Consider the following 27,710-nt stretch of genomic DNA (forward strand, 5'->3'; position numbering starts at 1 on the left):
AAAACTTCCTGGTAGACAGCAATTGCTCAATTGTTATTATTAACTGCCAAATCACAACCACAACCGGTCTCTCTTGTCCCCAGGTTTTTCCTGTTGGGGTCTAATAGGATATCTATGGAATGTTGGTCCCAGAAGATATTACCGTCCTCATATCACGACAAAGACACTAACCAAAAATGGCGACCTCTAGGCCATCAGAGGGCGTGTTACCGGTCATGCTAGCAATATACACAACAGGCTATTTTGGGGAGAAATAGCTAGCGCAGGGTTCGTAACACCGGGTAGAAGGCGCAGAGCTTGCTCACACTACCAAGCAGGAAAAAGCCCAACTGCCAGAACTGGCCGCAGCGATGGACCTCGACCACGTGTCGGAGGGCAGTCCGCGCCTGTGCAAGCCAGGCGCGCGCCCGCCGGCCGGAAGAGCCGCGCGTTTCCGGGTTGGAGGCGGGGAGCGGTGCCGGAAGTACTCGGGGAGGGCCGAGCAGTCGGACCGGCTGCTGAGACGAGCGCTTCACTGGGGCAGTCTCCGCATATCATGGGGAGATAGACGCTGCTGCCTGTGAGTCTTGGGCCCTGGCAGTTAAGGAAGAAGAGTGGGAGGAGGGAGTCAGGACCCAGACCCACAGTGGTCAGTGTTTCAAGAGCCAGGTTGTGGAGGAGACGGGGCTGTTAGGAATCGGGCTCTTGGGACGGGACTGAGGGGCTCGGGGCTCGGAGAAGACGCGGCTGTGGGGACCTGGGCTCCAGGCGGGACTTAGGGAAAGGGGACGGAGTTAGCCGGCACCCGAGGGAAAGTGGGCTGAGAGGGACAGGACTGTGAGGACCCGTGCTCCGAAGAGGAGAGGGTCGGAAGAGAACGGGGCGTGAAGCCACGGGCTCCTGAGAGGTAAAAGCGGAGCCGTGAGGACTTGGGCTGCTAAGCGGTGGGAGCGGGACAGTGAAGACACAGGTTTCTAAGGATTCAGGAACAGGGCGGCGAAGACTTAGGTTCCTGAGAGGCAGGAGAGTAAGAGAACACTTGGGTTTGGGAAGAACAGGAGCGGGCAGTGAAGACGGGCTTCTGTGGGGACGGACGGGATCGGGGCTTGGAGACTCCGAAGTACCTGAGGGAACAGGGCTGTGAAGACACTAGCTCCTAAAAGCGGAGAGTATAAGGGGCCACGGATGTGAGGAGATCAGCCTCCAAGGGAAAGGGAGAGAGTTCGGAAAAAATATAGTGATCCTTTTTTTTTTTTTTTTCTCATATTGGTTGAACCGAGAGTGGTAAAGGATGTATTCAGGGAAAGACGACTCTTTCGCGCTGCCTACTTGGCTTTTGGCAGGCTTATCTTGTGTCGGATACAATCTAGGAAGCCCACTTGCAAGCATCTTCGTTTTCTGCTTCGTTCTGGCGAAGCACTGCTGTAAAGTTGAAGCAGTTTGAACTCAGCTATATACTTGATAAGTGCTTTAAATCCCATTCCACCCAACTCTGAGCACAGATCTCTGCATCTCAAAAAAAGAGGATGGCAGAGATGGAAGGACCCGGAAAGATAATCTTTTTTAAACTCGTATTTTACATATAAGGAGGCTAAAGTCCAAAGAAGGTTTAGGATTACAGTGAGGCAATGATTGATTAGATCATGATTTTGATACAGTACCCTGCTCTGCATAGCAGATAGGAGATGCTTGGTTAATATTCCTTGAAAACATGCTTCTAGAATCTTTGCTCTAACTTCAAACTCAAGAGGGAAGTTTTTACAAATTCTAGTATTTTATTTTGGGTCTTGTTAACTGTATTGACATTGATACAATGAATGTCACGAGTTAGGAAACCTTTAAATGAAGCTCCTTCCCCCTCAACAATATAGTAAGTCATTTAGAAAGTCACAAATAAGTAAAATGTACCCTTTATTTTTAGCATAAGCATTTAGGGAAGATGGCTGCTTTTAGATAAGGATGGTGGAGAAACTTGGACCAGTCACTTTCATTCTTCAGTAATATCTTTTACTGAAACTTACTCAGACTATGGGGGGGGAGGGAGGTCCAAGAGGGAGGGGATATAGGTATACAAATACTGATTCACTTCATTGTACAGGAGAAACTAACACAACATAGTAAAGCAATTTTACTCCAATAAAAAAAAAAGAAACTTAGACTAACCAGATATCATCATAAGCACTTTTCAAATATTAAATCATTTAATTATCACTTATAGCCCCACAAGTTAGATATTGTTAGTCCCATTGTACAGATAAGGAAATCAGTGCAGAAGGGTTAAGTGCCTTCCCTGAAATCCCATGCTACTAAGTGGCCCAGCCACAGTCAAACCCAGTTATGTGTTTGACTAAAACTTTTTTCTGTTTTTCTAAGTGGATTCCTCGCCATGTCTCAGCTTGCTCATCAGCAAAATAGAGGTAATAGTTATACAAAGCATGGCATTGAATGCAAGCACTCCCTCCTCCTCAAGACCCCTCTTACTATCAAGTACTATAACTTATTAGGGTATTTATGTAGTGTAGTATTTGAGGAGAACTAAATTCCTGTGTTTTAAAGAAGCATAGATATTCAAGATAGAAAAATGGGACCTGAATAGAACTTTCCCTCACACTGGAGTAAGACATATTTAATTTTAAATTTAGGAGGCCAAGGAAGACCAATTTGAAGAACAGGGGCTTAAATTGGATTAACTTTACAATTATTGTAACATGAACTAGATGATTGGGGAAACTGCAATAACTTTGTTCCCAGTGGGTTTGCCTAAACTGTTTGCAAGTGCCTATACTAAATGCAAGTGGTCAAAACTTACACCAAATTATGAGGTAAAGCATGGCCATACCACCATTTCAAAATACTTGATGGTTTAATTAATAATAGTTTATTCCTGAGTTATCATCCTCATCTACATTTGCAAATTGTACTACTTATTTCACTCATTTGTGGCTCTAGCATCGATTGAATTATTAGAATAGGATTTCTAAGTAAGTGCCTGATCAGAAAGTCATTGTCTTAAAGTTGATGTGAACATAGAACATACTACTTTTGACCAAAGGCATTTTTGGAAAGCCCCAAAGTGCTTTGGAGGTAGTACATCAGCAGTGTTTATAGCCTGCACTGTGACACATGTGTTTTGGAGGCAGAAGACAAACTTTGAAATCTGTACATTTAATTTTAAATCTTATACTAATTGTTAGGGCTGGAGGAGACTTTAGAATTTGCCTGGTTCTTCTAATTATAGATGTAGAAACTCTGGTCAAAGGCAGCTCATATAACTCAGTGGCAGAGCTATGATGACACCTAGCCCAACTAACTTGGGTCTTCCCTGTGCCACAGTACCTCTCATCAGCCTCCTGCTGACCATTTGCCACTACTTTTTGTTTTTTAATCCACTTTTCTTTTTTTAATGTCTGTAGTAATAAGAATAGTTACAGGATGCCACCAGTACATAGCAGGATGGGTGCAACCTTTTAGGTTTAATATACTAACTTTTATAACTAAGATTTAAAAGAGGAGAGCATATATAAGATACTAGCAAACATTTTTAATTGTACTTACTATGTGCCACACATTCTTCTAAGTGCTTTAGATACTTTAGATACATAAACTCAGTGAATTGTCACAACAATGAGGTACACCTTATGATTAACTCCATTTTTCAGATGAGGAAATTGAGGCATAAAGAGTTTAGGTAACTTGCTTGAGGACATAAAGCTAATAAGTGGCAGAGTTGGTACTTGAACCCAGACACTGCCACCAGAGTCCATCCCTTGAACCACTGTACTGTACTACTTTTCTGTTAAGTCAAAATTGCCTAAACAGGGTCAAACTAGCCAAAAAAACTAGTGGAAAAAAAATCCCACATTTCTGTTGCTCTCAGGTCTCACAGACTGCAATATAATTGATCCTTTTTGGTTTATTTAGGCTGGGAAACATGAGCTTGTTTAGATACATCTACAAGCCAGTGAGGAAAGAAACAGCCAGGTAGAAAACCCAAATCGTTAAGTCATGCACCATAGTGTTAGGGCTTTTATGCTATCAGGCTGGTAGTCCCCTTTACTTCAGTATTTGTTTAAATAATAAATTCCTAAACATTTCAGAGGTAAAAGGGTTTTAAAGACAATCCAGGGAGTTCCCTGGTGGTCTAGTGGTTGGGATTCGGTGCTTTCACTGCTGTGGCCCGGGTTCAATCCCTCGCTGGGGAACCGAGATCCCACAAGCCGTGCGGCAGCCAAAAAAAAAGAAAAGACAATCCAGTCTTCTATTCCCCATTCTCTTCACTTAAAAAAAAATCTGTTAATGGAACAGATTCCCAGAGAAGACCACACTCTTCTACTGCAAGATCTCCCCCATTTTCCTACTCTCTGAAAAATTAGATCCTCTTGACACAATAATAGAGTTGCAACTGGATTTCTGTTTGAGGTACAGGGTTGTTAAAAGGAAAAGCAATTGGGGCTTGTCATCCTCAGCCTATCAACTACAGTTTAAGTGTGATGGGTAGGGGGAGGGAGGATAGTCTTGGTTATTTAATTGAACTCCCAGCCAAACTATCTTGTTTTGATAAAATCATTTAAGTATTTTCTACTGTAGATCACTGGGGTGTGGACTTTCCTGACTTCTTGAATCCCATAGCACATGAATTCCACATAATAGGAGCTAGTAAAGAGTTTCCTGTTATAATTGTTCTCTCAAACTGTCCCACAGTTAATGCCTCTGTTTTTACTCAGTAGTACATTCCTACCTCTTGGCATTCTAAGGAAATGAGAGTTAGAAATTCGAGTAGCCCAAAGGCAAACATGGTACATTACATAATGGAATTCAGGTTATTTATGGTCACTTCATTCCATTGTGCTTGAACAGCATCGTCTACAATTGGGCTAATGGAAGTTGTCACTGAACAGGTAATTTGGACCATTTTGATCATGTTGTGATTTTTTTAAACTTATTTTTAAATTTACACACCATAAAATTCACCTTTCTGAGGGTACAGTTCTATGAGTTGTGACAAGTGTGTACAGTCATGTAAGCCCCATAACACTCAAGTTACCTAGCAGTTCCACCACCCTCCAAATTTTCCTTCATGCTGCTCTTTTGTAGTCACACCCTCCCCAATCCCCAAACCCTGGCAATCACTGATCTGCTCTCCATCCATATAGCTTTGCCTTTTCTGGAGGGTCATGTAAATGGACTTATACAGGAAGTAGCCTTTGGAGTCTTGCCTCTTTCACTTAGCTTAATGCATTTGAGATTATCCATGTTGTGTGTATTAGTAGTTCTTCCTTTCTGTTGCTGAGTAGTATTCCATTATATGGATATACCCATAGTTTGTTTATCCATTAACCAGTTGAAAGATTGTTTTCAGTTTTTGGCAATTATGGATAACGTTGCTATAGACATTCACATACTGATTTTTGTGTGACTATAAGTTTTCATTTCTCTAGGGTAAATACCCAGGAGTAGATTGCTGGGTCATATGATAAGTGTCTATTTAATTTTATAATAAACTGCCAAACCATTTACCAAAGAGTGCAGCATTTTACAGTCGCATCATAAATGTATGAGGGTTTGAGTTGCTCCACATCTTCTTTAGCACTTGTCCGTTTATTTTATTTTTATTTATTTATTTATTTATTTTTGCGGTACGCGGGCCTCTCACTGCTGTGGCCTCTCCCGTTGTGGAGCACAGGCTCCGGACGCGCAGGCTCAGCGGCCATAGCTCACGGGCCCAGCCGCTCCGCAGCATGTGGGATCTTCCCAGACCGAGGCACGAACCCATGTCCCCTGCATCGGCAGGCGGACTCTCAACCACTGCGCCACCAGGGAAGACCCATTTATTTTATTTTTAATTTTAGTTATTTTAATAGGTACTTAGTGGTATCTCGTTGTGGTTTTATTTTGCATTTCCCTAATGAATAATGATATTGGGCATCTTTTCATGTGTTTATTTTCCATCTGTATATCTTTGTTGAAGGATCAATTCAGATCTTTTACCCATTTTTTTAATTGAGTTGTTTTCTTATTGAATTTTGAGAGTCTTTTATATATCCTGGATACAAGTTGTCAGATACGTGATTTGTAAATATTCTCTCTTAGTCTCAGACTTGTCTTTGTTTTCATTTGCAGAGCAGAAGTTTTGTATTGTGATTAAGTCCACTTTATCAGTTTCTTTCTTTTGTGGATTGTGCTTTTGGTGTTGTATCTAAGAAATCTGCCTGACCCAAAGTCAGGGAGATTTTCTCCTATGTTTTCTAAAAGTTTTGTAGTTTTACATTTTCACATTTAAGTCTGTGATCAGTTTTTAATTTATTGATATTTTGTATAAGGTGTGAGATAAAGGTCAAGGTTTATTTTTGTTGCTACTGCTATATTTTTTGTTATATTTTAAAAACAGGAGTCAGTATTACCTATTTCTTCAGTGGAAACAAACGAGATAGTAGTTTATTTTAATTTTTTTCATAGGTTACTTATGCACATATTACAGAATTTGGGGTATACAATGAAAGATAGTCCCGCACCTTGGTCCCATGGACCACCCAGGTACTACCATTCTGCTATCCCCCTCAAGACAACCATTGTTTTCAGCTTCTTATGTATCTTTCCAGGAATAATTTATACATTTGTAATTATGTGTCTTTTTTTTTTTTTTTTTTTTTTTTTTTGCGGTACGCGGAGCACAGGCTCCGGACGCGCAGGCTCAGCGGCCATGGCTCACGGGCCCAGCCGCTCCGCGGCATGTGGGATCTTCCCGGACCGGGGCACGAACCCTTGTCCCCTGCATCGGCAGGCGGACTCTCAACCACTGCGCCACCAGGGAAGCCCATTATGTGTCTTTTTAAAAAATTTTATTTATTTTTGGCTGCGTTAGGTCTTCATTGGGGTGCGCGGGCTTCCCATTGCGGTGGCTTCTCTTGCTGCAGAGCCCGGGTTCTAAGCCCGTGGGCTTCAGTAGTTGTGGTTCGCGGGGTCTAGAGCGCAGACTCAGTAGTTGTGGCACACGGTTTTAGTTGCCCCACGGCATGTGGTATCTTCCCGGACCAGGGCTCGAACCTCTGTCCCCTGCATTGGAAGGCGGATTCTTAACCACTGCGCCACCAGGGAAGCCCTGTGTCTTTTTTAATAAGTGATAACAAACTATGCTCACTATTCTTTTTTTTTAATTAGTTATTTAATTTATTTATTTTTGGCTGCATTGGGTCTCTGTTGCTGCGCACGGGCTTTCTCTAGTTGTGGCGAGCGGGGGCTACTCTTCGTTGCGGTGCGCGGCTTCTCATTGCATGGCTTCTCTTGTTGCGGAGCACGGTCTCTAGGCACACGGGCTTCAATAGTTGTGGCACTCAGGCTCAGTAGTTGTGGCGCACGGACTCAGTAATTGTGGCACACGGGCTTAGTTGCTCCACAACATGTGGGATCTTACCAGACCAGGGCTCGAACCCATGACCCCTGCAATGGCAGGCAGATTCTCAACCACTGCACCACAGGGAAGCTCCAGGCAGATTCTGTTTTTTTTTTTTTTTTTTTTTTTTGCGGTCCGCGGGCCTCTCACTGTTGTGGCCTCTCCCGTTGCGGAGCACAGGTTCTGGACGCGCAGGCTCAGCGGCCATGGCTCACGGGCCCAGTGGCTCCACGGCATGTGGTATCCTCCTGGACCTGGGCACGAACCCATGTCCCCTGCATCGGCAGGCGGACTCTCAACCACTGCGCCACCAGAGAAGCCCCAGGCAGATTCTTAACCACTGCGCCACCAGGGAAGTCCCTATCCTCACTATCCTGAACCTTGCATTTTCAATGAACAGTGTATTTTGAAGGTCATTTCATGAGCTTCCTCGTTTTTTAGAAACAGGTTTATTGAGACATTCACATATACAATTCACCATTTTAAAGTATACAATTCAGTGGTTTTTTGCTACAAACAGGATTGTGCAACCATCACCACAATCTATTCTAGATTATTTTTGTCACTCCTAAAAGAAACTCCATAAACATTAGAAGTCAGTCCCTATTCCTCTCCCCCACTCCTCAGCCCTAGCAACCACTAATCTACTTTTTGTCTCTATAGATTTGTCTATTATGGACATTTCATATAAATGGAATCCTACAATATGTAGTTTTTTGTGACTGGTTTCTTTCACTTAGCATAATATTTTCATGAGTCTCATTCTTTTTCAGTCTATTATATTATATAGTTATATTCTAGTTTGTTTAACTATATCACTTTTGATGGACATTTAGGTTGAAATTCCTTGTATGTATAGTATTCTATTCACATACAAGTTCAATTATAATATAAATTGCTAAAAATAGAACTGTGGGATTAAAACAATATATGCTTTTCTTATTTTGGTAGATACAGCCAAGTAGCTCTTTATAGAGACCTGTAACTAATTTATATTCCCCCACTCCAGCAACTTATGAAATGATTATTTCTCCATAAAATTTTCAAACACAGTATGTATAAAACTATTTCTTTTTTTAAAAAATTTATTTATTTATTTGGCTGTGCCAGGTCTTAGTTGTGGCATGCGGGATCTTTGTTGCAGCATGCAAACTCTTAGTTGCAACCACCATTGTAAAGCAATTATACTCCAACAAAGATGTTAAAAAAAAAACTCTTAGTTGCAGCATGTGGGATCTAGTTCCCTGACCAGGGATCGAACCCAGGCCCCCTGCATTGGGAGCGTGGAGTCTTAGCCACTGGACCACCAGGGAAGTCCCTATAAAGCTTTTTCATCATTGCCAAATGGGGAATAAATAGTACCTTGTAGTTTTAATTTGCATTTTTATTATGAATGAGAATAAGGATCACTTCAATTATTTCAAGAACCATTTGAATTTCTTTTTCTTGTACTGTCATATTTCTTCACAATATTTCTTTTGGGTAGTTGGTACTTACTGATTTGTAGTTATTTTTTATATATAAAAGAAATTAGTCCTTTGATATATCTTGCATATACTTTTGCTAGTTTGTCTTTTGTCCTGTAACTTTGTTTGTTATGTTTGTTGCCATGCCAACATTTTTATGTTTGTGTAATTAAACATATTAGTCTTTTCTTTTATGGCTCCTGAGCTTTGTAAAGTCATCCTTAGAAGGATATTATTTATTCTTGAGAATATTGTTTTTCCAATTTTTAAAAATTGAGATAATTGTAGATTTATATGAAGTTATAAGAAATAATACAGAGATCCCTTGTACACTTTGCACCACCAGTTTTCCCCAATGGTAACATTTTGCAAAACTGTTGTATAATTTGAGAATCAGGATATCAACATTGATACAACCCAACAATCTTATTCAGATTTCCCCAGTTTTACTTGCACTTGTTTACTTTTATGTGTATGAGTACTAAGTCCTATACAATTTCATCACTTTTTATAGGTTCATTTATCCATCATCACTATCAAGATATTGAACAATTCCATCACAAGGGCCCCTCATATTGCCTTTTATAATCACACCTCCCTCCCTCCCACCCAGTCCCTGACAACCTCACTAATCTGTCTTCTGTTTGTAAAATTTGCCATTTCAAAAATGTTATATAGGGGACTTCCCTGGTGGTGCAGTGGATAAGACTTCACGCTCCCAATGCAGGGGGCCTGGGTTCGATCCCTGGTTAGGGAATTAGATCCCACATGCATGTCGCAACTAAGAGTTCACATGCCACAACTAAGGAGCCTGCCTGCCACAACTATGGAGCCCATGTGCTGCAACTAAGAAGCCCACCTGCTGCAACTAAGACCTGGTGCAACCTAATTAATTAATTAGTTAGTTAGTTAACTAATTTTTTAAAAAACAAGAAAAACAAAAATGTTACATAACTGGAAGCATACAATATGGGCTCTTTTATTTATTTATTATTTTTGGCTGCGTTGGGTCTTCGTTGCTGCGCATGGGTTTTCTCTAGTTGCAGTGAGCGGGGGCTACTCTTTGTTGCAGTGCACGGGCTTCTCATTGCAGTGGCTTCTCTTGTTGTGGAGCACCAGCTCTAAATGCGTGGGCTTCAGTAGCTATGGCTCGCGGGCTTCAGTAGTTGTGGCTTGCAGGCTGTAGAGCACAGGCTCAGTAGTTGTGGTGCACAGGCTTAGTTGCTCTGCGGCATGTGGGATCTTCCCAGACCAGGGCTCGAACCCCTGTCCCCTGCATTGGCAGGCGGATTCTTAACCACTGCACCACCAGGGAAGCCCCAATATGGGCTCTTTCTGAATTGGCTTTTGCTCAGCATAATTCTCTGGAAGTTCATCCAAGTTGTGCATATCAGTAGTTCATTTCTTTTTCTTGCTGAGTAGTATTCCATGGTGTGGCTATACCACAGTTTGTTTAATGATTTACCTATTAAGGGACATCTGAATTGATTACAGTTTTTGATTATTGCAAATAAAGCTATGAGCATTCGTGTACAGGTTTTTGTGTAAACATAAGTTTTCATTTCTCTAGGATAAATGCCTAGGATTGCAGTTGCTGGGTCATACAGTAGTTGCCTGATTTTTTTTCCCCAAATCCACTTCATTGAGGTATAATTTGCATACAATAAAATGTATACATTGTAAAAATATAGTTCTGTGAGTTTTGATAAATGTAGCAGCTGTGTAAGCATTACCCCACTTAAGATGTAGAATGTTTATATCACCTCAGAAACTTCCAACTTGCCCCTGTGCAGTCAATCTCTGCCCCATCTGTTACTAGAGATTTGTTTTTAGATCATTAGATATTAAAATTTCATATAAATGGAATCATATAGTATTTATTCTTTTGAGACTGGCTTTTTTTTCACCTAAATATTTTAAGATTCATTCCTGTTGTTTTGTATATTCATGATTTGGTCTTCTTTTTCCTTTTTTCATTTTTTTTAATAAACTCTTTCCTAGAGCAGTTTTTAAAATCCATTTATTCATTCATTCATTCATTCATTCATTCATTTATTTAGGAGGCCCTGCTGAGATAGCAGTGTTAGATTTACAGGAAATTTGGGAAGATAGTACAGGGTTCCCATATACCCTGCACCCAGTTTCTCCATTATTAACATCTTACATTAGTATAGTATGTTCATTACAACTAATTAACCACGTTTGATACATTATTATTATCATTATTATTTTTAATATTTATTTATTTTATTTTTGGCTGTGTCAGGTCTTAGTTGTGGCACGCGGGATCTTTCGTTATGGCACGGAGGATCTTTCACTGTGCGCACAGACTTCTCTTTAGTTGTGGCACGCGAGCTCCAGAGCACGCAGGCTCAGTAGTTGCGGTGCACGAGCTCTCTAGTTGTGGTACGCGGGCTCAGTAGTTGCGACGTGTGGGCTTAGTTGCCCTGCGGCATGTGGGTTCCTACTTCCCCGACCACAGATCGAAACCCAGGGCCCCTGCATTGGAAGGTGGAATCTTAACCACTGGACCACCAGGGAAGTCCCTGATACATTACTATTAACTGAAGTCCATAGTTTATTCAGATCTTAGTTTTTCCATTTAGTCTTCATGTCTTTTTAGGCTCCTCTGTGACAGTACATGCTTAGATTTTTAAGAAACTGCAAACTGTTTTACAGAGTAGCTATACCATTTACATTCCCACTAGCAGTGTGTGAGTGATCCAATTTCTCTGCATCCTCGTGAGCATTTGGTGTTGTCACTATTTTTTATTTTAGCTATTCTGATAGTTGTGTAGTTATATCTCATTGTAGTTTTAATTCACTTTTCTTTAATGACTAATTTTTTTGATTGAATGTCTTTCAATTTGCTTATTTGCTATCTGTATATCCTTGGTGAAATGTCTGGTGTGTCTTTTGTCCACTTTCTAATTGAATTAATTTTTTTTTGAACTATTGAGTTTTGAGAGTTCTTAATGCATTCTAGATACTAGTCTTTTGTTGGATATGTAGTTTGTCTTTTTTTGGATATGTAGTTTCTTCTAGTCTGTAGCTTGTCTTTTCATCCTTTCTACGTGGGCTTTCACAGAGAAAACTTTTAAAATTTGATAAGGGCCAATTTATCAGTTTTTCCTTTTATTGATCATGCTTTTGGTGTCATGTCTAAGAACTTTTTGCCTAGCTAGAGCCCAAAGATTTTCTCCTGTTTTTTCCTAAAAGTTTTATAGTTGTGCATTTTACGTTTAAGTCTGTGATCCATTTTGAGTTAATTTTTGTATAAAGTGTTAAGTTTAGGTTTCTGATATTTTTAAAAGATATTCTAGGGACTTCCCTGGTGGTCCAGTGGTAAAGAATCCACCTTACGATGCAGGGGACATGGGTTTGATCCCTGGGCAGGGAACAAAGATCCCACATGCTGCAGGACAACTAAGCCTGCATGCCACAACTACTGAGCTTGTGTACCTCAACTAGAGCCCGTGTGCTGCAAACTACAGAGCCCATGCGCCCTGGAGCCTGCGCACCACAACTAGAGAAGAGAAAACCCACACGCCACAGCTAGAGAGAAGCCCACACACCACAAGGAAAGATCCCGCACGCCTCAACGAAGATCCCGTGTGCCACAACTAAGACCCGATACAGCCAAAAATAAATACTAAATAAATCTTTAAAAAAAATAAAAAATAGGGACTTCCCTGGTGGTACAGTGGTTAAGAATGCACCTGCCTATGCAGGGGACATGGGTTTGATCCCTGGTTCAGGAAAATCCCACATGCCACGGAGCAACTAAGCCCGTGCACCACAATTCTGAGCCTGCGCTCTAGAGCCCGCCAGCCACAACTACTGAGCCCACGTGCCACAAGTACTGAAGCCCGTGTGCCCTGGGGCCCGTGCTCCGCAACAAGAGAAAGCCTGCGTGCAGCAACGAAGACCCAACACAGCCAAAAAAAATTTTATTTTAAATAATAAATAAAAAATAAAGATATTCTATGTTTTATCTAGTATATGACTTTATATTTAAAATTTAAATATCTGATCCATCTGGAATGGAGGAGTGTATGAAAGGAGGAGTGTATTACTCCCCCCATTCCAGATTGATCAACTGTTTAAATTTTATTTTATTTATTTTTTAATAAATTTATTTGTTTATGTATTTTTGGCTGCGTTGGGTCTTCGTTGGTGTGCGCGGGCTTTCTCCAGTTGTGGCGAGCGGGGGCTACTCTTCATTGCAGTGCGTGGGCTTCTCATTGTGGTGGCTTATGTTCATACTGATAATCTTTTTTTCTTTTTTTTCTGTACGTGGGCCTCTCACTGTTGTGGCCTCTCCTGTTGCGGAGCACAGGCTCCAGACGCACAGGCTCAGCAGCCATGGCTCACAGGCCCAGCCGCTCTGCGGCATGTGGGATCTTCCCAGACTGGGGCACGAACCCGCGTCCCCTGCATTGGCAGGCGGACTCTCAACCACTGCGCCACCAGGGAAGCCCCATACAGATAATCTTTAATAAGGCTTTTTCATAGGACTTGATCTGGGAAAATAGTTTGCTTTTATACCATTAGGACAACTGTTACCATGTTAACAATCTTTTCCTTTCCCATTTCTTCCATTGGTAAGATTTGTGGGTAAGGGAAAAGGAGACGTGCACCACATATGGTTTTAAAAAAAAGTAATCCTGATGCTGTGCTGCCGCCCTCAGCTGGCTCTTGGCCAACAAGTTTCTCTTGATCATTTAACCAGTGCATAGTTAGTTGCTTTTATTAAGGGTAAACCAGGAGAAGATGATTTCTTGTATTAGAGAGTTAGACAATTTGTTGGAGAGGAACTCAGCAATAGGGGCAAGATACAGATACTCATTCAGGTTGCTAAGCTTTATCAAGTTCTGAAAGCATTGCCATGATTCTTGCAGGTTCAAATTCCACAATTTTGGCCAATAAAGTATTTCATATGCTGCTGGCTTATCTCTAACAATAGTGCATTCATTTTATTGGAAGAGAGTCTTAATGTTACTATTGTCATCATTAATTAATTTTAAAAGTTGTATATAAAAGAAATGGAGATGTTTTTCTTGGTGCCCAGTTGGAATAAGGAAATGTTCTCCACAGTCAGTTTGCCTGCATTCTGGTCATTGAAGATGTGCAGGCCATGCAGCTGAAATGGTTCTGTGGCAAGGGTGGTGCTTGATGCCAGTTGTTCATTTACAGGTAGCTTTTGAAAATGGCTGCCTCTCATTTCACCGGGCTCACAGCCGTTGCTGATGTAATTAAAGATCTAGACACTCAGATAGCTGTAAGTAAGCTCCTTGAGGTCACTGTGGGTGGAACTTCCTGAATGTGCTTCTGATCTTGATGACACCAAAGCTGATGTCCACGGAGTCAGCCTCATGGCTCTAAAATTTAGAAGTCTTGGCTACTCCAGCCTAGGGACTCTGCATGTATTTAAATATTGCTAACACTCTGAGAAAATTTGCCCTTGATGACAGTGAAGAGCTTACTTTTAACAATTGCTAAAAACTGTGTTTATTAGGCCCTGACATAGACTTAAGCATGTTTTGAAACGCCAAAATGAACTAATCTGTTTTCTGAAGTTTTGTGACTAGGTTTCAAGTATGTGATTGTGCCATGATTTATTTGAGTTTAGCATTATTTGATGTTCAAAAATAATGCATGTAGTACTTAACCAAGTATTCTATTTTTACAAAGTCTTCAAAAATGTCTTGCTCGTTCTAGTTTATTTTTGTACATAAGATTCCTCATTTCATTTACTTCTTTATTTCACTTGTGTGGACTATTTTATTTAGCTTTTGGAGAAGAGATGGTTTCTAAATATCAGGTGAGAGCAATGAACATTCTTCATTCCCTCCAATGTGCAGGTATCAAATGAAGACCCTTCAAAGTCTGACAGACCTCATAGAATTTTACTTTTAAAACTCATCCTTTATTACATGTACTTCCAGAGCTAATTCTCTTGTTTTTCTTCTACAGTTGATTGGCCTTGGTCCTCATAGCTCCAAAAAGAAACAAGATCTCGATAAGCTCTATGAGCTGAAGTCCAAAGCGCGGCAGATTATGAACCAGTTTGGCCCCTCAGCCCTAATCAACCTGTCCAATTTCTCATCAATAAAACCGGAACCAGCTAGCACCCCTCCACAAGGCTCCATGGCCAATAGCACTACAGTAGTAAAGATCCCAGGCACTCCTGGGACGGGAGGGCGTCTCAGCCCTGAAAACAATCAGGTATCATTCGCTTTTTGTTCTCTGTGGGCACCTCTTATCTGTTCTTTGAAGCAGTAATACTCTGAGAGATGTCCATCTTAGCTGCTCCCTCTTCCTCTCAGACTTCTCAAGTTCTTTATCGAAATATCATGTACATTTATCAGTTTTTACTTTGTAGTATTTATGTATATATATGCATATACATATACATACATCCATATATACACGCACTGACACAACACCTTGCCTGTGACAGGTTTTTATATATTTATATATAAATATATGTGCTATATACTTGTTAAATAAAATAAAATAGTTAAATAATTAATGGATTCATTATTCATTATTCCTGTAATAAAAGTACTCTTGCCTCCAGTCTTTTCTCCTAGTTCATCTAGCTGCTGCCTTTATTTTCTGCAGTGATTCTAAAATCTGACCCCCTCTTTCTACCCATGATCCTGCTTTTGTCCTCCAGAGCCATAAGAAATAAGTATACTCTCTTGACTTGGGCCTTGTAGGCTGGGTAGAATAGGATGAGGAGACAACAGTTCAAGAGAATGGGGGAGGAACTAGCAATGGTGAATGGGGAGGGTTGGGCAGGTGTTCAGGAGACCAACCCATGATGGGTGTGGTGTTGGAGAAGAGCAGGAGATAAAATTGTATAGGTAGGATTACGGCAGAACAAACTAGGCCTATGCTAGTCAGTTTCCGTTGGAACTTTTAGTCAGTAAACAATCTTTGCAAATATTTAATAAGCTTAAAAGTAACATATAAAAGTTGTATATCTTAGGAGGATTAACTTGACAGTAAGGGGACAAGAAAGGTAGGAAAGGGGGCAGACCGGGAGGAACACCAAGTCTAAGACTTTTGCAGTAATTCAAGATATGTGGCAAAGGCTTGAATTAAGTGATGGCTGAATGGATAGATCTGAGACATTATTAACAAATATTTATTTTAAAAATTATTATTTTTTCCTTATTTCCGATGTCATGCAATGCTTATCATGAAACTTTAGAAAAAGAGACAGAATAATAGCCCGAAATTCTACCACCACCCCAAAATAACTATGGTTAGCATTTTAGTGTATGTCTTTTGATCCTTCTTTAGTGGCATATATATGTGGTATAATATTTCCTTTATGAAAGAGGGATCATAGTTGTACATACTTTCACAAATATCGATATTTAGTTATACAGAGATGAACATGTGTTCCCTGCCCTCAGGGAGCCTTCAGCCTATTAAGTCAGAAACAGGCAAGTTTATAAATGTACACAATGATAGAAGGGTACACAGGGTACAGTGGAGGCCAAAGGAGGAAGTGGTTGCTTTCACCTGGGTGGGCTGGGAGAGCAGCAGAAAGGAGGCACTGTGAGCCGAGCAGGTAGGAAGAAGGGTAGAAGAGCTTGTCCAAAGGCAGCAGGGGCACTGTACAACTTGTGGTGGTCAGAAAATTGCAAATTAATGTAGAGTTTATTAAAACTACCTGACAGATGTTGGCCTCTCTTCCATATTGCTCTTTCTGCCTTTCCCTAGGCTACTTCTGTCTTGAGACAATAGTCTTGTAGTAATAGCACCAAGTAAGCCAGACTGATAATTCTTTGGAAAGTAGAAACCAAACCCAACAAATTGATAGCCTTTCATTATAGGGTAATGAGGTGTTTGTTTCTTTGCTGCTTGGCTGAAAAAAATGTTCTCCCAATTAACTTTAGGTATTGACCAAGAAGAAATTACAAGACTTAGTAAGAGAAGTGGATCCTAATGAGCAACTGGATGAAGATGTGGAGGAGGTAAGGTGGGATTGGGTACCCCAGAGACTGTGTCCCTGAGAAATAGTATAGAATAGCCGTTAAGAGCACAGATTATAGAGGCAGACAAGTCTGATTTTGAGACTTGGCTCTGTGGGTGGGTCAGTTAACTTTTCTGAGACTCAGCTTCCTCCTGTGTTGGTAAGGTATGGCATTATTTATCTACAGGGTTATTGTCAGGGTCCCATGAATAACTTATACAAATCACATAGGAGAATGCCTAGTACTTTATACCTAACAGCACTGCTACTTTTGCCTGTCAAAAAGGGCATAGGCTGCTGCTCACAGGCAGTCACTTTCAACAATTTTAATTGTTTCTAGAACATTCCTCTATTTCTAAGTAATATTCTTTTTTCTTTTTTAACTTTTGGCTGCATTGGGTCTTCATGCAGGCTCTTCTCTAGTTGTGGTGAGCAGGCTTCTCGTTGCAGAGCATGGGCTCTAGGCGCACGGGCTTCGGTAGTTGTGGCACGCGGGCTCAGTAGTTGTGGCTCACGGGCTCTAGAGCGCAAGCTCAGTAGTTGTGGCACAGGGGCTTAGTTGCTCCATGGCATGTGGGATCTTACCGGACAAGGGCTCAAATTCGTGTCCCCTGCATTGGCAGGCAGATTCCTAACCATTGCACCACCAGGGAAGCCCCTCTTTCTTTTTCTTAATTCATGTACAAGTTTTTCTGTGGGCATGCATTTTCATTTCTCTTGGATATATACCTAGGACTGGAATTGGTGAGTCATATGGTAACTCTGTGTTTTTCCTTTGAGGAACTTCCTGTTTTTATAAAGCATTCCATCCTTTTACATTCCCACCAGCTGTGTATGAAGGTTCCATTTTTTTAATCTTAGTTTTTTGATAATTTCTTCTCTGCTTTTTTTCTTTCTGTGTGTAATGACGGTTGGATGTTGGATCTTCTGCATTGATCCTCTTAGGTTTTTTATCTTTTCTCTTTTTTCATTTCTTTGTAATTCTAAATTCTACTTGCTGGGGAGATTTTCCTTAGTTTATCTTCTAAATTTTAACTTTCTTTTATAATAAAAATTTTAATTTCCATGAACTTTTTCTTGTTGACTTTTTTCCCCTTAAGCCATTCTGTTCTTATTTTACAGTTGTAGTATCTTATTTTTCTCTCTAAGGATATTAATTACGTTGTTTGACATTTTCTTCTTTTCCCTGCATTGTCTTTGTTTCCTCTGGGTCCCTTTTTTCCCCTTTGGTTTGTTTATTTTCCTTTTAGTGTTGGAGACTTTCTTCAAATGTCTGGTGATTCTGGCTATCCGTTCTTAAAGAATGAGCCACTAAAAACCTGATTTGAAGCAGAACTTATTGACTGATGGTCTTCGCCCAGTCATGTATTGGTAAATGTTTAACAACCAGCTCTGTGGAGAAGAAGACTCTGACTTTCAGCATTTCCTGATTTCTGTGGTGTAAATATTCTCACTATGCCCTGTTTTAAGCTATCAACATGTTGTCACTGAATGCAGGATTGGGAAGAAATGCATATAATTGGCCTTCATGACCTCATCTAATCTAGCTCCAGCATACCACTGGCTTCACTTCAGAATAATTTGTCCATAGTCAACCTTCTTAATGGGGGATTCCCTAATCAGTATCTGTAAGTCTTTTCTCTGGAATCATTTAGTATATGCAGAGAAAAATCCTTTAGTCTCCTATCTGGAGGGTTTATCTCTAGCTTCTAACATCCCGGAAACAAGGCAAGAGAAAGGGGCTGTATCTTTCTCTTGTCTCTGCTGTGTCTGCTGTACTCTCATCCGTAGCCACTCCTGTTCAGTTTTTCTGGGGAGTAAACGTACTGTGTTCTGGGTCAGGTACGTGTGGTAAGTCACTTGGCTGCTTTTGAAGTGTGGGGGTTGGGGGACTACTTTGTACAGACAAGTAACAATTGTCCAGTTTTTAGTTCCATACCTCAGTCCAGTCTTCTGTGGTTAATGACACCTCCAAATCCTAGATCTCTTAGGAGTTGCGAAGGGCAAATCAGTTCGTTCTCATTGGCGTCCCCTTTGCGTGCATTTGTGTTATACCTTCTGTCTGCTAGGTCAGTTCCCATTCTTTGTTACCTCTTTAACAAAAATTTACTTTAGAAGTTTATTGGAATATTTTGTCCATTAAGGTTTTCTCTCCTATTCTTGTTGTATTTGTGGATTTATATGTCTTTTTTTTTCCTTTCTTGTTATTTAAATGGGTGTAGGGAAGGAGAGGAGGTCATTTTTAGAGTTGATCTGCCATGTTTAATTAGAAGTCTTTCCTTTAGATGGTATCCATTTGGTTCCATAGGAAAGATGACAATGCATTGATAGTCCAGCAGAACAAGGAATGTTTATAACTGTGGTTGTAATTTTATTTTATTTTATTTTTTTGGTCAGCAGAGGAAGCCATGAGGAAGGTATTCACTGATCAAAATTTCAGTTTTTTTAATGTAGATTTTTAACTTCAGAATTCTGACTTTGCTCTTCACACAGTCTAGGAATAATTGGTAATGAACTGGAAAGAATCCAGGATTTGGACTCAGAACCTTGAGGTTGAATCCTGGTTTTGCTGCTTAATAGTTACATGGCCATGAACAAGTTAATCTCTCTGAATCTTAGCATCCTCCTCTATAGAGTTAGGGTAAAATCTATGCCCCATTTTTTTCACAGGTTGATTATAAGGACTAGGTGAGATAATGGAAATAAAAATGCTTTTAAGAGAATATGAGGGAGTGAGGATTTAATGATTCACTTTTATTTTCCTACCTAATTCATAAGATGTGGAGGGGGTAGCGGTTGGGCTGGTTGATCGCTGCTAGGTAGAAAGTACGGAAAGTACATCCTCAGAAAGGTGTGAGTTTCTCTCAACCTGGTTAATGAGTTAATGTGTTTCTCTTGTGGTCCTCACTCGCCTTCCCCACCTTCGCTCAAATGCTGATTCCAGGCCTTCTGTTAGAAAGCCTGACTGAATATGTGATTCAAGCAGATACAGTTGTCCCAGCAACAGGAGCCTACCCTGCCAGTGTCATGGTTACTCTCCCCCACGTTTTCCCCCCAGATGCTGCTGCAGATTGCTGATGACTTTATCGAGAGCGTGGTAACAGCAGCGTGCCAGCTTGCTCGGCATCGCAAGTCCAGCACCCTGGAGGTGAAAGATGTCCAGCTGCATCTAGGTATGTGGTCTCGTTTCTCCCTGAGGTATCCACACTGTTGCTCCTCCAGGAAGCTTCATGCCGGGATCAGACTTCTGGGCTCTGGGATTTATGTATTCGTGCAATAGTAGCATTACACAGGAAAGAGAAATCCATGCATGGTAGGGGGAATGAACCCTGGCATTGGATGTGCCACTTTCTAACTGTACCACCTTATCCTTCCTACTTACTTTCTCTTAGAGCTGGTTTCCTCATTTGTATAGCAGGGATCATAATACCCTCCTTACAGGGTCGTTGTGAGGATTATGGGTTATCTTCGTAAAGTGACTGGCACAAAGTAGGAGCTCAGTAAATGTAGCTATTAGATCTCTATCATACATATAATGGTATTTTCCTTCCAGTTTTTAGCTTATTGATGTATTTTTCTCAAGAACGTTATATCCATAATGTACATATAATTTTGTATTCTGCTGTTCTACTTAATAGACACTAAATTTGAGCTTGGGTTTTTCTGGGAGATACTCATCTAACACTGATAATTGTAATCACTTGGAAATGAATAAGCTACCCCCCTGCATTGGTTGCAGTGTGATCAAAAGAAAGGGGACAGTCCGTGACTGTCAGGCCAAGGGAATGAGGCAGAAGATATTAAGGGATTGAGTGCAGATCAGCCCATGGCTGAAAGGCTTCCTTCCCAGTGTCAGGGAGATACTGCTCCGGGAGGCGCTGGTAGTGGAGGTGGAATAAATAACACACTTCTGGTTAACATTGCTGGTATTAATAGCAAAAGACAGCTATTTCAATTATTTATTATTGTGTAACAAACAGGGCTTAAAACAGTAACAGTTGTTCGTTTTGCTCATGGCCCTGGGGGTGGACTGGGCTTAGCTGGGCAGCTTTGCTAAGGATCTCTCATGTGATTGAAGTCAGGTGGTGGCTGGGGCTGAGAGTGTTTTGAAGGAAGGCGTATTAGTCTCCTAGGGCTGCCGTAACGGTACCACAAACTAGATAGCTTAAAGCAACACAGACTGGGGGCTTCCCTGGTGGTGCAGTGGTTGAGAATCCGCCTGCCAATGGTGGGTACGTGGGTTCAATCCCTGGTCCGGGAAGATCCCACATGCCATGGAGCAACTAAACCCGTGTGCCACAACTGCTGAGCCCACATGCCACAACTACTGAAACCCGTGCACCTAGGACCCGTGCTCTGCAACAAGAGAAACCACTGCAATGATGAAGCCCATGCGCCGCAATGAAGAGTAGCCCCCGCTCACCGCAACTAGAGAAAGCCCGTGTGCAGCAGCGAAGACCTAATGCAGCCAAAAAATAAATAAATAAATAAATTTATTTTTAAAGAAAACAAAAACACAGATTTATTCTCTTAGTTCTGGAAGCCAGAAGAACAGGGCTAAGCTCTCTCCAGTGTCTCTGTTGAAGAATCCTCCCTTGCTGCTTCCTAGCTTCTGGTGGTGGCCAGCAATCCTTGGCATTCTCTGGCTTGTAGCTGCATCACTCCAGCCTGTGTCTCAGTCTTCACGTGGGCTTCTCCCCTCTGTGTCTGTGCCTCTTCTCACAGGACACCAGTCATGCTGTATTAAGGGCCTACCCTCTTCCAGTATGACCTCATCTTAACTACTTATGTCTGCCAACAACCCTATTTCTAGTACATTCTGAAGTACTCGGGGTTAGGACTTCAATACACCTTTCTGAAGGACACAGTTTAAACTGTAGCAGAGCTTCATCATGTCCACATCTGATGCCTGGCCTGGAACACTCAAAAAGCAGGGACTCCACAAGTCTCTCTCTGTCTGTCTCTGTGGTTTCTCTACCTGGTCTCCTCATATGCAGTCCCAGGATAGCTGGACTTCTGCATGGCAGCTGCAGGCTCCCAGAACAAGTGTCCCATAATCATTTGGCAGAAACAGCGTGACCTTTGGTAACTCAGTCTCCGAAGTCACACAGCATTACTTCTGCTGAATCCTGTTCTTTGAGGCAATCACAAAGACCTGTCCAGGTTCAAGGGGAGGGAATACAGACTCCACTTTTTTTTTTTTTTTTTTTGCGGTATGCGGGCCTCTCACTGCTGTGGCCTCCCCTGTTGCGGAGCACAGGCTCCGGACGCGCAGGCTCAGCGGCCATGGCTCACGGGCCCAGCTGCTCTGCAGCACGTGGGATCCTCCCGGACCGGGACACGAACCCACGTCCCCTGAATCGGCAGGCGGACTCTCAACCACTGCGCCACCAGGGAAGCCCTAAAAATATTCTGTATTTTAATTGTTGAAAATAAAATTGGAATATCAGTTTTTTCATTAAGGGTAAGAATTATCACAGACATGGATACTCAAAAGTCTGCATGACCAGAATAGCTTCTGTAGTGGGCCTGATGGAACCTGAATCATAATCAGAAGGTTGTTTGGAGGCCCGGCATCAGGGTTTGGGGAATTAGGGAACCTGGTGTTAACCATCTAGGCCTGCTGCCCACAACTTCCCTGCCCCACGCCCAGCAAGGATAAGCTTGCGGGCGAGGCTGTAAACTCTTGATGGCTCTCTTTTGGATGGGCTGGGATGGGCACTGCCAGTGTTTGCTTCTGACCCGGCTATTTTCTATACTTGAATAGTTGAATAGCCTCCCCTTCTGATTGACATGGCCTTTCTTTATTTCTGGGTTTTTTTTTTTTTTGCATTAAGCATATTTATTTGTAGAGTATATATTCATACTAGTTCATTATCTTTAGGTTTAATTGAATGTAAATGTTCAGGGTTACTAAACTGATTAACTTATGTATCTCCTAACCTATTTTACTTGAATATGTGTTCAATATGTGTATATATATATATATATATATTTGCATTTCCACAATATATATATATTTTTTAATAACATTTCTTTTTTAAAAATATTTATTTATTTATTTGTCTGTGCTGGGTCTTAGTTGCAGCGTGCAGTATCTTTTTGTTGCGGCATTCAGGCTCTGAGTTGTGGCATGCGGGATCTAGTTCCCTGACCAGGGATTGAACCCGGGCCCCCTGCATTGGGAGTGCAGAGTCTTAACCGCTGGACTACTAGGGAAGTCCCCACAATATATTTTAATCAGAATTTATTACAAACATGTATACGTAAATATACACATATTACACATACACATGTTACCATATATATTACCATAAATGCTATACAGTGCATGAATATTTATATTGTGATTACACCTGACATATGTTCCATTTGATTTGTCTGAAGTGAAGATCATTTGATTACTTTACATGGTACAGAATTACTGAGTCAATTATGCACATAATGGTTCCTTGCAAGAATGTATCTTCAGTATATTCAATATGTGTATTTTTGAGACAGGATCTTTCTTCATAAATGTGAAAGTTAAATGAGGTAATGAACATAGAATGCTTTGCACAATGCTGCTTTGTCCCAGCCATTTTATTACACATTTTATTCACTAAATGTTGTTGCTATTCTATTAATATTATATAAAATATAAATACAGTTAACCCTTGAACAACATGAGTTTGAACTGCACATGGTCCACTTATTGGTGATTTTTTTCAGTAGTAAATTCTGCAGTACTACCTAATCCACGGTTGGTTAAATCTGTGAATATGGAGGAACTGCATTTATGGAGGAACAGCATGGTTGGAGGGCTGACTATAAGTTATGCGCAGATTTTCAAGTGCAGGGAGGGTTGGCGCCCCTGACCCCTGCCTTGTTCAATGGTCAACTGTACACACTTATTTAAATATATAGTTACACGTACTTAACATGTTTGTATTCATGCCTGGTAGCTACTCTCTTTAAAGCGACTTTGCATATCCATATCCTGATCCACTTTGTGTTGATTGTAAAGTGTAATTCCCAGAGAATAATCTTAGTGTCACTTTCAAGTACTGACAACAACTTATTATTAGCAGAAAGTTTCATTTTTATTTTCAAAGAAATATTGGAAGAGAGCTGTATATAAAATTATTCTAGAACCAACCATGAATCATTCATTCACACAATATTTGCTATGCATTAGACACAAAGTATAACTATAAAACCACTAATATTCAATTTGATTTTAAGTAAGTGCCTGTCTGGGGCAAATCAAATTTGCAGAACAAATGTTTTCAGTGCTCTAGGGGAGCATGATAAAGGAGTCCCCATGTAACTCCTTTTGAGTAGAGATTTATTCCCTAAATAATCTTGTGTAAGTATAATTTTTTTTTTATATATATTGGATGTACTTAAAGTGCAGTACACTTTTTTTTTTTTTTTTTTTTTGGGCTGTGTTGGGTCTTTGTTGTTGTGTATGGGCATTCTCTAGTTGCGGCGAGTGGGGGCTACTCTTCGTTGCGGTGCGCAGGCTTCTCATTGCGGTGGCTTCTCCTGTTGCTGAGCACGAGCTCTAGGCACGTGGGCTTCAGTAGTTGTGGCATGTGGGCTTACTAGTTGAGGCTCGTGGGCTCTAGAGCGCAGGCTCAGTAGTTGTGGCGCGTGGGCTTAGTTGCTCCGTGGCATGTGGGATCTTCCCGGACCAGGGCTCGAACCCGTGTCCCCTGCATTGGCAGGTGGATTCTTAACCACTGTGCCACTAGGGAAGTCCAGGACACTTTTATATGTGGATTTAGGGGGCCATGTGGCTATGCCAGTTACTGAAAAAGTGGAAAAACCAAATCTCTGCCCTCTGATAACTTGTAGTGACAGTCTTACAGGGATGGTCATATCCAGTGGCACAAGGACATGGAGCTGTGGCGTGGACATACCTCTGTCTGTATCTGTATCTCTGTGTATTTATCCCAGGCTCTGGGATTGCATTATGCCATTGAAGCCTCTCAACCATCCTATCAGGTGGTTATTTCTGTTGTTACTACCATATAAAAGGTGAAGAAACTGAGACCAAGGTCATATTGCTCCACAGTGAAGCAGCAGAACTGGGGCTTGGCTCTTAACTCCAGATTGCAAAGAATGCCTTTCTGTTCCTACTCCTCCTTTTGGTTTGAGAGGGGTTACCTTGAGCATAGGGGTAAGACAGAAGAAACAAATAGCTTTTTATTGAAGAAACAAATAACTTTCCTTTTCTGAAAAGCTGCATGGAAACCTTAGGGCTCCACACTCAAAGTTTTGACTCATTTACCTCCTATTTCTTTGCCAGAAGGTCAAATAGTGTCCTTTAAAACCTTGGAGGCACCATATGTGATTCCCCCATTTGTGTCCCATAGAGCCCCTCTGCAGAGTTACTGTTAATTGGTACAGTTGATTGCCCAGATTAGTCCTCCCTGACCCTTGTCTGAGGGTCACACTGCACCTTGACACTGCCTTCCTGGTCCCCTTATCTCTGTGTGGGCTTCTTCCTTACAGAACGCCAGTGGAACATGTGGATCCCAGGGTTTGGCTCTGAAGAAATACGACCCTACAAAAAAGCTTGCACCACAGAAGCTCACAAACAGGTGAGAAGGCTTCAGAGTTTCGGGCCAGCCACAGCTGATCCCTTGAGCTGTGTCTCAGAGAGAATGCACACAGATACCGTCACTGTGGTTGTCATTTCCCCCAAATGTCAGAGAGGGCAAGAGGTAGCGGGGCTGCACGGGAGATCAGCCAGAGTTTTCCTAGGTGCTTTGTTGTTCCCATAGGGGGTCTCAGTTTTTTCTCTCAACTCTAATGGGTGCCACGTAAAGCCGTCGATTCTAGGTTCTTCTAACCTGTATGGGACTCGCCCCCTCCACATCTCTTTAAAGAAATCTTCCTTCATTGTTTCTGATTTGAACATCATCTAGGGCCCTCCGACTAGAGGGCAGTTTAAGGAAAGCAGAAATATGCTGTACTTGTGCTAGGAGGTAGCACCCAGGCTTCTCTGCCAGGCGTCTGGCCTCTGCCCCAGCTTAACCTTTGTTCTCCGTCCCTCTTACTGCAGAACTGAGGGGTCAGTAAGAGAACCTGTCTCCACATCTGCTAGGGAACAAGCTATCCCAGTCGTTGGTCAGTCTCATAGCAATGTTGGCCTCCATTTGACAAGTCTTAATTTAACTGGCTACTCCGATTTGAAAAGTGGGCTTTTTCCGAGCTTGATGGCCACAGTCGGGCAGTTCTGGCTGAGTGTACCTCGCTTTTCCATAGCCTGGGATCTCTGGAGTGGGTATGTTTACAGAGCTCATAGAGGAAGCCCTACAAGGAGACCGCCAATAGCCGGAATCGAAGGACTGCAATGTTGTTCAGAAGGAAGTCCCTCCAGGCAGTAGACGGTCATTTGGCTCTGCTCTCAGATTACCACTTTTCAGCCCTATTTATTTATTTATCAATCAACCAATATCATAATGTTCAAACAATCTCTTAGTCAAAAAGGGTGAGCAAAGCAAGTCATTCATTTGGCCAGTGGCTGGTAATAGTAAGATTTCAAACCCATGATCTGAATGTTTCCCTGATGGGTTATGGTGGAAATTGTTAGGGTCAGTTTCCTTCATTGCAGGCTATCAAGTGAGGAATGTCAGCTTCCTTTACGTGTTGGCAACAGGCTCAAAACAGAGTCCTCTTCCTTATTTATTTATTTATTTTTCAAAATTTTATTTATTTATTTATTTTTGGCTGTGTTGGGTCTTCGTTTCTGTGCGAGGGCTTTCTCTAGTTGCAGCGAGCAGGGGCCACTCTTCATTGCGGTGCACGGGCCTCTCACTGTCGTGGCCTCTCTTGTTGCAGAGCACAGGCTCCAGATGCGCAGGCTCAGTAGTTGTGGCACACAGGCCTAGTTGCTCCGCAGCATGTGGGATCTTCCCAGACCCGGCCTCAAACCCGTGTCCCCTGCATTGGCAGGCAGATTCTCAACCACTGCGCCACCAGGGAACCCCCCTTCTTCCTTATTTTTTCCATCATCAGAGAAGGAGATTAGGGGAAGGGGGTAAGCCTAGAAAGCACATGTTTTGATGGCCTGTCCCTTAAATCCCCAAAAGGCAGGAGCTGTCACCTGCTTTTAACTGTTTTTGCCATCCTGCTAGTATAGGGCTTTTGGGGTCTTTTGGTCAATGAAATGGGTCCACTGGCCTGTGGAAACTTGTCTTAGGGCCCCGCAGACTGTGCTTGAGTTAGAAGGAACTGCTGAGTTTCCCTGTGCCTGTAGGTTCCTGAGGAGTCCAGCCTGTGGTGCAGACCATGCTACCTGGTAGCCACACATGGATGTCCTGGAAAGTTCCTGACTCTAACCTGTGTAATTGCTTATTTCTCTCTCCTTTCAGAGAATGGCATTGATCCGGAAAACAACCAAGAAATAACACACGGAAAGGTCAGGGAATGGACAACAATGTATTTGGAGATACTTGAGCTGAGACCTCAGCCATCTCATCCTTGGATTTTTTTTTTTAAATGCTTTACAGAGAAGCATATATTTTTTATTAACAGTGCAGCAATATCTATAATGACTGAGAGGATCTGCCAAAAGAATAAAGCCTCCTACCCCAACTTCCGGTCCCTTTTTCCTGCCATCTCAAAGAGGAGCAGTGTATCTTCCAGAGAAGATTTTATTTGTGGTTTATTATATAAGTGATTGAATTGGGGAAAAGCATTATGGTCTTGTTTGGTGAGAGAGTATTAGCAGGATTTGTAGAGGTATTTGTTTCCTTTTCCCTCCCCCTTTTCCCTGTACTTTGTAATGTCAGTGTTTATATGAATATGACTTTCATTTGCTTTTCCAGAATAAAGAAGTTATTAATCGAAAGACACAGGGTTCATGGCTTACAGCCTTTGAAATGCCAGA

At 41.7% G+C, this 27,710-nt stretch overlaps 1 protein-coding gene across 2 annotated transcripts; it reads left to right on the forward strand.

The window, feature by feature from the left end:
• Window positions 1–429: 429 nt before the first annotated feature.
• On the forward strand, window positions 430–27,673 carry TAF12 (TATA-box binding protein associated factor 12). Of its 2 annotated transcripts, none has more exons than XM_081225402.1 (6): window positions 430–559; window positions 14,812–15,063; window positions 16,752–16,829; window positions 19,887–20,001; window positions 25,328–25,416; window positions 27,193–27,673. In XM_081225402.1, the coding sequence occupies exons 2-6, from the start codon at window positions 14,896–14,898 to the stop codon at window positions 27,226–27,228; spliced, it is 486 nt and encodes a 161-aa protein (XP_081081528.1). In that variant the 5' UTR covers window positions 430–559; window positions 14,812–14,895; the 3' UTR covers window positions 27,229–27,673. The 2 variants fall into 2 exon arrangements, with proteins under 2 accessions (XP_081081528.1, XP_081081529.1); XM_081225403.1 differs by lacking the exon at window positions 430–559 and adding an exon at window positions 868–886.
• Window positions 27,674–27,710: the final 37 nt, after the last annotated feature.

This window comes from Mesoplodon bidens (assembly GCF_964165515.1).
Source record: "Mesoplodon bidens genome assembly, chromosome: 2".
Lineage (NCBI taxonomy): Eukaryota > Metazoa > Chordata > Mammalia > Artiodactyla > Ziphiidae > Mesoplodon > Mesoplodon bidens.

What these genes read in the sequence shown, in the direction of transcription:
- TAF12 (XM_081225402.1), top strand. Translation starts at nt 14,896, where the DNA reads ATGAACCAGTTTGGCCCCTCAGCCCTAATCAACCTGTCCAATTTCTCA. An exon ending in TCAGCCCTGAAAACAATCAG is followed by an intron (nt 15,064 to 16,751) that starts GTATCATTCGCT and finishes AATTAACTTTAG; the next exon opens with GTATTGACCAAGAAGAAATT. An exon ending in AGATGTCCAGCTGCATCTAG is followed by an intron (nt 20,002 to 25,327) that starts GTATGTGGTCTC and finishes TCTTCCTTACAG; the next exon opens with AACGCCAGTGGAACATGTGG.